Here is a 13,378-nt window from a genome sequence, read left to right as displayed (position 1 = left end):
GAGCAGGGCCCTTAAGGAGATGGGCTGACACCGTGGCTGCATCGACGGGCTTAAGTTTGGCGGCAGCAATCGTAAGGATGGCTCAGGAAGGTGCTCTGTGTCCTTCTGCAGTGCATGGGGTGGCTAGGGGTCAGGACACCTACTAATAGCAACAGCAACAACAAGAGAAAGTTGGCGTGATGACTTGTACCGAGCCTGCGGGGCTGAGCAGAACCTCCCTGAACGTTCAGTCAGGGGAGCGCTTAACCACTGTGCCACCAGGGCTGCCGGCACAGACTCCGCACCTCCTGAGTGGGGGTTCCCCAGGAGGGTGTCCTCCCCCCACCCCCACCCCCACCCGCGCTGGCTGCACAGGAACCGGGGAGGGGCCTGCACTTACTTCCTCGTCTTCCTCTGCACCCACGAGAGCAGGGTCTTAATGGCCTTCCGCTGGTCCTTGAGGGACAGCACCGCGCTCCTCTCCGTGGTGGGCGTCGGGGGGAAGGAGGAGTCCGAGTCGGTGCCCCCCGAGCCGGGAGACAGGCTCAAGGACGGAGAGTTCCGGCTGAGGTTTCCCGTGAGCTCCTTAATCTGGAAGAGACGGGCGTTTCAGCGCATAGGGCAGACGGGGCCTGGCCCACGGCCGCGGTCTCGGGGACTGCCCAGGGGGACAGTGCACACATAGACCACTCTCCAGAGGAACGCCCCTCCTGATGGTCAGGGGCCAGGTGGGGCATGGGGACAGCCATGGTCTGGCAGAATGACACCTCTGGGAGCCATCCATCTACACACGAGGGTCCCCTCCCTGGCCATGCCCAGCCTGCCCTCGTCATTTGCCACCTGCCACAGTGACATGTGTGCCCACGACTCTTGCTCCTGCCAGTCCAGTGGTCTGGGGGGCCCTTCCTTGCTCCTTTCCTGCGGGGGGGGGGGGAGGCTTATGAAAATGCAGAGCCCCGAGTCCTGCCCTAGAATCTGCCTTTTCCTACGCGCCGCGCCCGGCAATTTGAGTGCACTGCATGGTACAGTTTGAAAAAGCAGTGATCTGGCGTGCTCCTACACATCCCTCAGAACCCAGCTGCAGCGTCACCTCCCCTGGGAAGCTCTCCTCCCTCACCCTCTCCATCCGAAGTAGTTGCTTACAACAACCTGCTCACATCTGGTCACTCCCGCCCCAGGATTCCTAGGGGGTCACGAGGTCTGGGCTTCGCATGCCCAAAGCCGGGGAGAAATGGGGCGGGGTAAACCCTTCACTAACACGAAGGAATGGAGCCCAGGTGGTACCGTGGTTAGTGGGGCTGTGGCGATCTGCCTAGTTGGCAGTTCAAAACCACCAGCATCTCGGAGGGAGAAAGGCTGGGCTTTCCACTCCCGTACAGGGACTGTCTCGGAAACCGACAGGGAGTCGCTATGAGTCAGCACTGACTCCATGGGAGCGAGAACATGAGGGAAGCTTCCCGGCACTTAGCGGGGATTTCATCAACAAGCCCCTGTCCCGCGTGGGCCTTGAATACAGGGCTTATTCCCATTCCACAGAGCTGGACACTGGGCTCAGAGGCAGCCCAAGGTTCACACAGAACTGGACCCACCGTCTCCAAACCCTGTACCTTGTCTGGGTCAGGTGCCCTCTGAAGCAAGCCACCAGCCCCGGCGAATCGGTTCGCCGTGAGGGGTGAGGGGCGTGGGTCCTGCCACGAAGAGCCATGGTTTCAGAGGAGAGGATGAGGCGATGCCAGCTCACCCCTCCCACTCAGAATAAGGACCTTGATCACCAGCTAAAATGCCACCTTCACCCTGCAGCCAAGCTGCGGTCCTTCCAGCATTGAGCCCATTTCCAAAGAGAGGTGGGAGTGACCGCGCCTGGAGAGTCCCTCCCCCTTCCTGGGGCCAGCCTGGGCTCACACTCCTGCATCGGGCCTGCTGAGCACTGGTGTGCGGGGAAAGAGAAATTCTCATACTCAATTTTTGGCCGGAAGTACACCAACACACACACACACACACACACACACACACACACACACACACACACACATCGGCACTTGCTCTAAGGCTTCTGGCTCCTTAAAACCAGACAGCAAATACTGGTTCCCACCCCACCCCCAACTAACAGAGCCTTCTGAATCGGTTCCTTCAGTACCCAGAGGAGTCAAACGTGCTGGTGAAGACACCCCATTTTCTCCCTTGACCGGGCCCTGCTATGATCCCCCTGAGCTTGAAGCGGTCTGCAGGAGAGCAGCTACCTTGCTGGGGACAGACAAGGGTTTTGATAATGGATTCTGCCTCCTGACCAGAGACCAAGCACGTGAACAGCCGTGCGGTCACGTAGGTGCGTTGGGAAGTGGATCACCACAGAGGTAGTGGGGTTGAAGTTCAACACCGTGTCCTCTGATCCCCCTTTGAAGTCATTTTAAATTTGTTCTAGTTTCTAATATTTTCTACTTTCTTTTTGATAGAGGTTTCTCTGTTTGACTTTGTTATTGTTGTGAGGCTTGTTGTTGTCATTGTTTTTTCTGGATATGAAATCTAGGAGAAGTAAATCTATAAATATAGTAATGGGATGAATGGCTCCTTGGTGGGGCATGGCAGGGGAGGCTGAGGGGTGGTGGGAATGCAGAGCTAATAATTATGAGTATGAGATTGAAGAGCAAGTTCTACAATGTGGTGACGATTGTACAACTCTTCTCGATGTGACTGAACTGTTGACTTGTATGGGACATGCCAACAGAACCATTTTTATTTTTTAAGGAAAAGAGAAGTGCGCTCACCTGGAAGAAGAGGATGATGTTCCATATCAGCCCCAGAACCAACGCGGGGTTCCCATCTGCTATTTCCGCCGCGTCGATGCTAACCAGTTTTACCTGGGGAGAAAGAGGGGTCCGCTTAGAGGGGGTGCCCAGGCAGGCAGAAGCCCGTTAGGCTGAGGTACCTACAGGCTTCCCTTTGGCCAACTCTCAGCAAGGGCACCACCAGCAGGCTGTCATGTACATGCTCATGCGATTACGAACATGCAGGTTCTGATCCGAGTGCGGTACAAACATGGGCTTGGTTCATCCTCACAAAAGCCTGGGCCTTTTGTAGGGCCAGATGTAGGGCCTGCCAGTCTCCTTTCAAGACAAGGGGGGCTTCCCAAAGCTCCCGGGAAAATGGTACGGAATACTGGCGGGATCCCCCCAGCCCCACCCTGTATTGCAGGTAAGATGATGTCAGAGGTACCGAACACCATGTGCCCAGGGACACCTGGCGGGTAAGGTTTCAGTCACTCTTTTTCAAGGAGAGACACAAACCAACCAACCAACCGATGAGTCCAGCTCCTGGCGTTAGCTTGTCCCTGGCTCATGGTGACCCGACATGGATCAGAACAAAACGCTGCTCAGGCCACGCGTCACCTTCATGATCTCTGACGTGGCCAAGCCCACTGTTCTATTCCACCTCATCCCAAAGGTCTCTCATTTCCACGGACCCTCCACCAGACACGAGGAACCCCGGTGGCATGGTACACACACGTTGGGCTACGATCTGCACAGCCAGAAGTTGGAAACCCCCAGTTGCTCCATGGGAGCAAGACATGGCTTTCTACTACCTAGAGAGCTACAGTCTCAGAAGCTCCTGGGGGCAGTTCTACCCTGTCCTACAGGGTCGATAGGAGCCGGCATGGGCTCCATGGTGGTTGAGTTTGGCTTTTTTTGGTTTGTACCGAACTCCGGGTGATTTCTGGTCTTTCCTGGTAGCGTGTATGCAAGCCAAGCTCCCGCCACCCTCCCTACCGAGGAACAGTCTAGTTTTATGTCTTCGAAGGCTCATCTGCTTGTTCTTCTGGAAGGCCACGGAATATTCAACCAAACACCTCAATTCAGCTGTGTCCACTCTTGTCCTGTCTCCTTCCCTCATCGTCCAGCTCTGCATGCATAGGACTGAAGAGACCATGACTTGATCAGGTGCACCTTGGTCCACAAGTGGACATCTTTGCCTTTTACGCCATCAACCCTATTGGGACCCATGGACACATGTTGTCCACCAACATCCTCAGCCGCCCAGGTTTCTTGGGCAGCTTCGATCCCAGTTGTTATACCCGCTGCTGTCTGGCAAGGACTTGTATAGCTAGGTAAAGCGAAAGAAACTGGCCTCATCCCAAGAACCCTACAAGCCCACTGGGACATATGTGTCCCACATGGTGACATCAAAACCCATATGACCTAAAAATAAATAAGTAAATAAATGTTCCCCTGATGTCCGCACGTCCTCTGTTACTAAAGGGCAGCTCTGGTGGCTCTCCGGCTGCTCACTGTAAGGGTGGCCGTGGGAAACCACCGGCCGCTCCGAGGGAGAAAGACGGGCTCTCTACTCCCTGTAAAGAGTTACGGTTTTAGCAACGCAGAGAGGCAGTTCCACCCTGTCCCACAGGGTTGCTATGAGCCGGCATCCGTTCGAGGGCTGGGGGCTTGGTTTCGTTTCTTCGTTCATAAAATACACACGATGCCGCAACACAACATCCGAAGCTGAGAACAACTCGTCGTGGAAGGGTTAAACAGGTGCACGCTCCTAAACCACATCCCTCCCAGCACACGACACACCCGGTCCCCGCTCGCCGGCTGGGCTTCAAACACTTACGTTGCTATCTTCCAAAAACTTAAGTGCTTTCGCAATGTTGTTCAACCGAAAAATACGGTGGGTGGAGGATTTGTACTCATGCAGCTACGAAAGAAAACAAAACGAGACGTAAAGCGAGCATGACGTGGTGGTGAAGATGCTTCCGAATGGCCCCCCTCCCCGCCGACCCTCATCCCCAGCATCCTGGGCTGGTCTGTCATGATCCACAAGGTCCCCCCCGTGGCTGATTTTCAGAAGTGGATCACCAGGCCTTTCTTCCTAGTCTCTCAGTGCAGCACAGTGGGAGTGCTGGAGAGACCTGGGATGGGGGTGGGGGTGGAGGCTGGGAAAGCAGATGCCCACACTTTATCCTGGATGAGGAGCTAGAGCACAGTGGAGGGAGACGAGTTCTTTCATTATTCCCCTAAAAAGGCAGCGTCAGTCCAGAAACACCCGAGAGCCTGGGGACACTCTGTGGACACTGATGGAGCACGGCAGCATCAGCAAGCTTCCACTGATAGTTGGGCGGTGTCTGGGCACAGGGTGCACTGCCGGACTTTAAGGCCCAGACACCTTAAAGAACCAAGAGCTACGCCTTTCTTATTTTGAAGAATTGTTTTGTTGACATGTAATTCAGATATATGATCCAAACGATCAATCATATTAAAGAGTTGTACAGTGATGGCTCTAATCAGTTCTAGAATGTTTTCTTCCTTCTTATACTCATTGTTATTAGCTCCCCTCTTCCCTCAGCCTCCCCGGCCAGACCCCCAATAAGCCGTTAATCCAGTTACTGCTATTGCTATGCCTGTCCCATCTACAGGAAAACATAACAAAAAAACAAAGACAAAAACTTCAACAACAATAACGAAACCTCAGCCGAAAAGAAAGTGGGAAATATCAAAAACTAGGACAAACAAGAACGGGTTAAAAGGGAGATGACATGATAAGGGGATGCCCTGAAAGCTCTTCGTGGTCTGAGCGACTCAAAGGGGGTAAATGGAGGAAAAGTAAAGCTGAGATGGAATTGCAGTCTCCAGTGACACACAGTCCATTTCAGATGAACAAGAGATGCAGTGTTACAGTTTAACCTACGCGCATCTGCAGCCACCCACCTTCCACTGCACTCTGTAAGATAACACATACCTTTCTTTTCCTTCGCATCCACCCCCCTGCCCTGTGCCATCGCCCCCATATAGGTTTCCAGAGATAGAGAGAGACAGGCAGGCTGGCGGCTAACAGCCCCCTGGATCGAGTCACAGGGCCCAGGGACGATGATGTAATGTCACTGGACCCAGGACAGACAACTGATGTGGCATCATCACGGGGCCAGAGGGCCGACCTACTCGGAGCGGATGTTCATGTTCTCTGGGCCAGAGCTCACCAGCGCTGGTGAAGGCAGGGACCACCGTGGGGACTGCCAGCACCTCCTCTCCGCCCAGGCTCCCGCCCTCCTCCAGCATTGCCGGCGGGACCCTTCCTGATGGCCATGGACACTGCTGTTCTCCAAACCAGAGTGACCTCAGCTCAGAAACAGAGAAGACAAGACAGATTAAGCTGCCCACAGATGCCAACAGTCTGAACTCGTTCGCGCCGTCGGCGTAAATGATAGCCCCTGCCATCGAGCCCATGCCACTCACGCTGGGTCGGCGTGAACTGTGGCCCTGGTGGGTGTGTTCACGTGCTGTCTGGACCCCCAGGGGCCTAACTTATCTGAATGGCAGCTTGCCGTGACTGCTCTTCAAGGGGGCTCACATCTCAAAGCCAGGCAGCCGTGTGGGTCCCACCAGGTGTGGCCTGCCCAGCTAATGGGTAACCTGAGGCGGGCTGGTCCTTGGTTAGCTGGGTCCCTAACGACATCAACTGGGGTCAAAGACTCACACGGAGCCCCCACCCAACCCCCGGGGCTAAAACCACTCTGGCAACCCACATGGGGCCTGCGGCGTGGGGATCAGGAATTTGAACTGCACATTCTGGCTTGAGCTCTGCTGAGAATTGCCAGCCTTCCCCTCCCCCACTGCAGATCAACCAGTTAACCAGATCCCCAGAGATGTTCATGCACATCCTAGAAGACTCCTTAGTGGGGTGGGAACGGGGGTGGAGGGGGGAGGTAGGTGTTGTTAAAATGCAGGTTTGGGGGCTAGAACAAGAGGAACTGCTGTGAGGCCCTCCTGGGGACACAGGACAATGGCCCAGGACCTGCTTGTCCAAGAGCCTTGGGGGGACCATGCTGATGGGTCACGGGGAGAGCTACTGCCCTCAAGACCAACACCCTGGGTTATCGTGGGGAGAGCCCAGGGATGCACCCAGCTGCCGTGCAACTCACATGGCTGTGCCGATGTCACCAGGGCCAAGGCTGAGAAACCTGCGGTGTGTATGAGTGTGGGGTATGTGAGTGTCAGCACAAAGCTACCTGCAACCTGGGGTTTGGCTGCCGTCCACAGTAGGAGGTAGCGTCAAAATTGGCTATCTGGCTCAACCTGGGCATGAGAATGTTCTAGAAGCCGGCTGTCCAACCTTCACCCCTTGGGTTGCCTGTCAAATTTGGGTGGTAAGCATTCTTTCTCCTTAATCAACCTGATTTTTACCTAGTTAGCATAAGGCTGCCAAACTAAGTTTCAGGTGCCCGGGGGCGCTGTAGGTTACATAGTGAACTGCTGCTAATCACAAAGCCGGCAGTTTGAAACCACCAGCCGCTCTGTGGGACAAAGATGAGGCTTTCTACTCCGGTCCAGGGTGACAGCCTCACCACTGCAGTCTGAGGGGCCGTTCACTCTGTCCTCTGCGTCGGCATCAACGAGGGCAGTGAGTTCTGAGCTTCACTACGTTTCACAAGGAGTCCTGCTTGTGCAGTGGGTACGTGCCCAGCTGGCGAGCCTCTAGGTCGGCCGTCGCACCAGCTGCTGCTCTTTGAGAGAGAGATGGCCTTTCCATCCCCATAGCGTGACAGTCTCTGAAACTCACAGGGGCAGTTGTACCCTGACCTACGTGGTCGCCGGGGCCCGGAACAGACAGGGCAGTGAACAAGGAGGGGCAAGTGTAGCGGAGCTTAATGACCTCATCCCAGCGCCCGGCTTCAGTAGGCACCCAGAACACGGCATCCGTCTACTGGCTGGTGTTCTCAGTCCAATGTACAGTGAACCCTAGGCGCCACTTCACGCTTCGACTTCCGCGGCTTCACTTACAGCGTTTTTTGCGTAACAGTGCATGCTCTGTCATTACTGCCACTGATTGGCTCATACTGTACACGCTTGATGCCATAAATAATATAATAAATAATAAATGATAATTGTAACGTCCAAAATGTTTAATAAATTGGGTAATACGAGTGTAATGGTGACTAAAGGGTGTTTTTTCATGTCCTCTATGCTCTAACTACGAAAATATTTGATTTACAAATAAGGAATCCTACTTCGCAGAATTTCATTTATCACGGTAGGGTCTAGAACCGATTAACCGCGATAAACGAGGGTTCACTGTATTTACTGAAGGAGAAGACAGTGCTGGGTGCACATAATCACGCCATCCTTGGTGAAGGAATGTCACTCTGCGGTGTCTCTGTCAGAGGGCACACAGAGCCAAAACACACACACACACACACACACACACACACACACACACACACACACGCCGGCGTGTGCATGGACCGTGACGCTGTGCCAGATGGACACGGGGCTGTCCACTGGACCCATGTCTGCCATGTCCTCTCCCCGACCCTCCCTCGACATACGTACCAGATTTCGTCCGGACAGGACTTCTAACAAAGCCATTAAGATTTTGCCATCTTGAATGTCAACGAATAAATCATTAACTTCTAGTGGAGGGTTGCACTGTGGGAGAAGAAGAAAGGACACCCCATGAGCGAGGGTGGGGCCCACACATGGCTTCAGAGATGAGGTTTCAGCTCCAGAAAGCAAACATACAAAACCCCCACACTTTCAGCTCTGTCCACAGGCAGAAGGACCCGGGACAGAGGGGAGGCAATAAGCAACCCTGGGGCATGAGGCCGTGGGAGGTGCTCAGACGCTGAACAAGAGAGTGTGGAGGCCTCCAGCATCGTTGGGCACATGGCCCCAGGGACTCTCCTCGCCGGAGATCTGTCCCCCAGGATGAGACACCCCGTGTCTGCTGAAGCCTAGAAATAAAGGGGCTGACGGAGCCTGCTGTAGACTGCAATCATTCTGTGGATGACAATCGGAGAGCCTGCTGGTGGAGTGGCCATACGCTGACCACAAGGCCGGCAGTTTGAAGTGGCCATCCACTCCTTGGGAGAAAGATGAGGCTTTCTACTCCTGTAAAGAGCTACCGTCTTGGCCTTTTCGACCAGCTAAAGGTCCTTTGGTCTTTCTTCCCCCTCAGCATGGCCCCTCCAGAGCTGCACTGTCTGAACCTTCACATAAACGAGAAGAAAGGCAGTCTTGGGAACCCACACAGGCAGAACTGCCTCGCTGGCAGTGAGCTGTCTGGTTTATTAGGGAACATGTGGACTCAAACGTGCAAGCCCCTTACCTCCCACCTGGGGAAACTGAGGTTCCAGAGGCTGGATGACACCCCTGCTTTCTGGTCTGAACAGCTCTTTGGTAAAGTATCAAATCCCCACCCCAACCCACTCCTGCCCCCAGCTGGACACCAGAACACCCCAGACCTCCACGGTGACCGCATGACTGGTGGACTACCCTACCCACGGGACCTCACTGCATGTCTGCCAGTCCCTACCCGCTGACCCCATCTCCATCATTGCTCAGGTCTTCTTTGGGGGAGGCCCTGAGGTTCCTGGTGACTGGAGATGTGGGACCCCTGATGGAGAAAGCCAAGGGCTGACTGGTGTGGGAGAGAGGAGGGGGGTATGGACAAACAGCTGGCCGGAGGAGCAGTGGAGGTCGGATGAAGAGGAGGCAACCCTCCCTGTGGCCCCCAGCCCTTGCCCCACAAGTTTGCAGGTCTGAGAGATTCCTACAGGCCAGAGAGCTGTGTTCACACACACAGGGATTCGACGGCCTCATATCCCTGTGGTGTTAATCCATGCTCAACCAAGCAAACCACGTAAACTCGCATTAAAAGAGGCCCCTCTGCTGAGTCACAAAGCACTGCACCTCCCTGTCTCCACATAACCCAGACTTCCCGAGAAATGCCCCACTTTCCCAACCTGCACCCTTTATCCATTCTCTACCCAGAAACGAGATACACCCACGTTCAAGTGCATCTCATTGGCTCAGCTCTTACTGGGGGCTTGCAGTCTCCCAGCCTGCGGTCCATGTGGGACAGGCCAGGGCAGGGCTTTGAGCCCTGGGAGGACCCAGCAGAGACTCAGCCGGAGGCAGCACCTGAGTCACCAGGAAACCTGGCTTGCGGTAGTGAGGTGCCCTGCTGGGGTACAGGCTGGGCGATGCTCCCCTAGAGCGAGAGGCCTACTCTAGGGAGTCATCCACTGAGCTCCCCGAAGAAGCAAAGTGCAGCTCAGACCCCAGAATCTGCAGGCTGCTGGCGAGTCAGGCAAAAAAAAAGGCAGTTCCTTGTTCCCCACCAGCAGGCTCTGCGGTACAGTAAGAGTTGGCCCAGCCACACCCACCTTGGGGAGGTCACTGTCTATACATCCGTTCCTGTGCCCACCGAAAGCTTGGCTGGGCATGGCCTTGGGTGCCCACAACCTGCTGGAGCTCGAGTCAGCTGCCCCCCATCCTCCACGCTCAGTGCAAGGATTGGCAAACTGTGTTCCGGGGAACCCCTGTCTTCGGCAGAGCAGCTTCAGGGCGCCCTCTAGGGGCCACCCTTGTTGTTAGAAGGTGCCACCCAGTCGGTTCCCACACGTTGCCACCCTAAGGACAGAAGGAAACACCGCCTGGTCCTGGGCAGTCGCACAGTTGTTCTTCTGTTAGAGCCCATGTCTGTCCTGCTGGTCCAGGGCCTTCCTCCTTTCCAAGGCCCTTTCCTTTACCAAGCGTGATGCCCAGTCCTCGTCCAGGGACTGGTCTCTCTGACCACAGGTCCATAGTTCTTGAGACCAAGTCTCGCCATCCTTGTTTCTAAGGAGCATCCCGGCTGCACTTCTTCCGAGACAGCTCTGTGTGTTCTCCGGGCAGTGCACGGTCCTTTCCAGAGTCTTCACCGGCACTGTAGTTCAAGTGCACCAATTCTCCACTGGCCATCCTTATTCAACGCCCAACTTTCGCATGCACACGAGGCCACGGAAAATTCCACGTCTTGGGTCAGGGGTATGTTAGTCCTCAAAGGGAGAGCCTGGCTTTTCAATACTTTAAGAGATCGTGGGCAGCACGTTTATTTACCCAATGCAACGTGTCCTTCGTCCCTGGACTGCTGCTTCCGTGAGCACTGACCGTGGATCCAAGCAAGGTGACATCCCTGACGACGTCAACCTTGTCTCCGTTCATCAGGATGTCACCTCTGGTCCAGCTGTGTGGGGCTGAGCGGGGCTCAAGCAGCTCAGCTTTGACCGGCCTGGCCTTAGGGTTCCTGATGACCCCTGGCTGGACGACCGGCTCCTGTCCACTCACCAGTGGCCATGCAGTTGCCTCAGGCTCGGGGCAGCCCCAGGCGTGCCTGCAGAACTGTGCTCCATTGGGGGTGCCCGAGCCTGACTTTTTCAGAAGCTGTTTGCCAGGTCTTTACTCCCAGGCACCTCTGGGTGGGCTGGCCACTCTGTCCTGTGGGTTAGCAGCATGGACCCTGTGCACCGCCCCGGGAGTTCTTGTGCTGGTTAAACAAACTCCCCCACAGCAGCATGTTTGGGGGGGCAGGGCCCAGGGATGTGAATTTCTCAAAAGCTCCACCTCCCAGATGTGGATGGCCTGTCCCCTGGGTAAGAGTGAAGAGTGCTTGGGCTAGGTGTGGCCTCTGCTCCTGGCCGGCCTGGGGAGAAGGGGGGAGTTCACAGATGAGATTAGGGTTGCTGGAACTAGACGGCCAGACCTTTCTTCCAACAAGCAGCCGACTGGGTTTGAACGGACAACCTTTCCGGTTAATAATCCAGTGCTTAAGGCTTTGAGCTACCCAGGTCGGCCTGCCTGTGACCCAGGGGAGGGCCAATCTTGGCACAGCAGCGCGACTAATAAACCAGTTGCCCCTTTTTTCCGGGAAAGTCTCCTTCCTGTCCCAGCCTGCGAGGGTCCTGTTTGACTCTGTTCAGCCAGGTGGCACTTCCTTATGTCTTATACAAGCCGACTCCCTGCCGGTCCGGGCTCTGGTGGTCACAGGTGCCGAGGAAACCAGGGACTCTGACCCCAAAGACACGTGTTTTCTTTGCAAATCCCCCTAGATCCTTGGGTGCAGGGCCCCGTTGTGCAGACAGGATGGCTTCGGGTTACCAAGACGCGGATGGAAATGTTAGTCCTGCTGACTGGAGGCCGACAGCTCCGGTCTGAACAGGAGACACCCCCCCCCCAACCCCCGCCAGCAGACATGTGTATGGCTTAGTTAACCCTTCAGAGAACAACATGCTGCCGTTCCCATCCAAGCAAGCCGGGCTGTGGCCGGGATCCACCCAGAGAGAGGGCAGCAGGAAGCAGAGAACTCCAGTGCAGGCACTCAGGGGCCCAGAACATTCCATAGGCTTCAGGAGAGCAGGATGGTGGACAAACAGCACCCCAAGGGCTGTCTCCGTGAGTAGCTCCTTCCTGCCATAAATGAGGGTTTTTTCCCACCTGAAGAAAAGAGCGTTTCTTCTTCAATAGCTCTGACTACCTTCCTCCAGGGCTCGTTCCTGGGAAGCCTCAAGGTTGGAAGCAGGGTGTTCATGCTGCCCCATTAGGAGGCTCCAGTGACATCTGATTTCTCTCCAGAGCTGGGGGCTGCGACCCACCTGTCCCCTCAAATACTGGGGAGAGGGAGCCTGACTCGGGGGACAATGCTGGATAGGGGTATTTTAGGGGCCCTGGGGCACAGTGGGGTCCGCTTTGTGCTGCAGTGGGGGCAAGCCCACCAGCAGCTAGCTCTGTGAGAGAAAATGGGGCAGTTGGTCCCTGTAAAGATTGACAGCCTGGAAAAACCTGTGCTCCGGCAGCCCCTGGACAGGGAGACTGAGAATGGTGGTTGTCTTGGGGTCCAGCCTAGGGTGCCCAGAGGGCTCAGATTTCTGTCCTCTGGTGTCCCCTTCTTGTTGATTCACTTCCCATAAGGGCCCTCCTTCTGTCGGTCACCACACTGTTTCTTTTCAAACTCAATGCCACAGAGCTCGTCCCGGCTCCTAGCGGCCCTCTAGGACAGGGTGGAACTGCCCAGGTGGGTTCCTGAGACGGTCACTCTTTATGGGAACAGACAGCCTCGTCCTTCTTCCATGAAGCGAAGGGTGGGTTGGAACCGCCGACCTTGCGGTTAGCAGCTCAATAGCATAACCCTTGACACCACCAACGCTCCTTCTTCTCTTTTCACGAGAGGGGTGACCCCTGGTGCATTTTGTTTTAGGAGGTTTGTGCACCAAGTTTGCAGACCAAGGGCAATCAGAGACAGTCTGGCCACAGAAGGTTAAGGGAAGACATAAAAGAGTTGGGGGGGGGGTAGGGCAGGGGGCCCCTAAGCCCACTCCATAGAAGAGACCCCTACAGAGCTTCCTTCTTGGCTGTGGGGAAGCAGATCGGCGTTGCTGTGCTGCAGGGTCCCTCTTGGTGCCTGTGGAGCCACAAGTGCTGCCCAGAGCCTGGGACAGCTGTGATGACTGTCATTCATTCACCGGGTGGGTGGACAACAAAGGCTATTACTGGGCTCAGTTCCCCCTTGAGAGGCCCCAAGGGCTCTTGTGACCCTTTAAAATTTCAAGTGCTCTCACCCAAGAGCCAGGAGGAGAAGTCAAGCACCGCCT

General features: G+C 55.4%; 1 protein-coding gene across 1 annotated transcript in view; it reads right to left on the bottom strand.

Annotated features, from left to right (window-relative positions):
- Positions 1 to 13,378, bottom strand: part of CLMN (calmin) — an 81,318-nt gene that overhangs the window by 18,291 nt on the left and 49,649 nt on the right. Inside the window, exons 4-7 of the mRNA XM_045288109.1 lie at positions 8,301 to 8,396; positions 4,588 to 4,671; positions 2,745 to 2,837; positions 380 to 570 (exon numbers count right to left, since the gene is read on the bottom strand). Coding sequence (XP_045144044.1) covers positions 380 to 570; positions 2,745 to 2,837; positions 4,588 to 4,671; positions 8,301 to 8,396 — 464 coding nt within the window. The remainder of the gene's footprint in view (positions 1 to 379; positions 571 to 2,744; positions 2,838 to 4,587; positions 4,672 to 8,300; positions 8,397 to 13,378) is intronic.

The sequence above is a fragment of the Echinops telfairi genome, unplaced genomic scaffold (genome assembly GCF_000313985.2).
Source record: "Echinops telfairi isolate 266 unplaced genomic scaffold, ASM31398v2 ScPeMD7_18;HRSCAF=68, whole genome shotgun sequence".
In the NCBI taxonomy this organism is placed as follows: Eukaryota; Metazoa; Chordata; class Mammalia; order Afrosoricida; family Tenrecidae; genus Echinops; species Echinops telfairi.
Note: the sequence above shows the minus strand (reverse complement) of the source record. Positions and strands in the feature narration are given on the sequence as shown.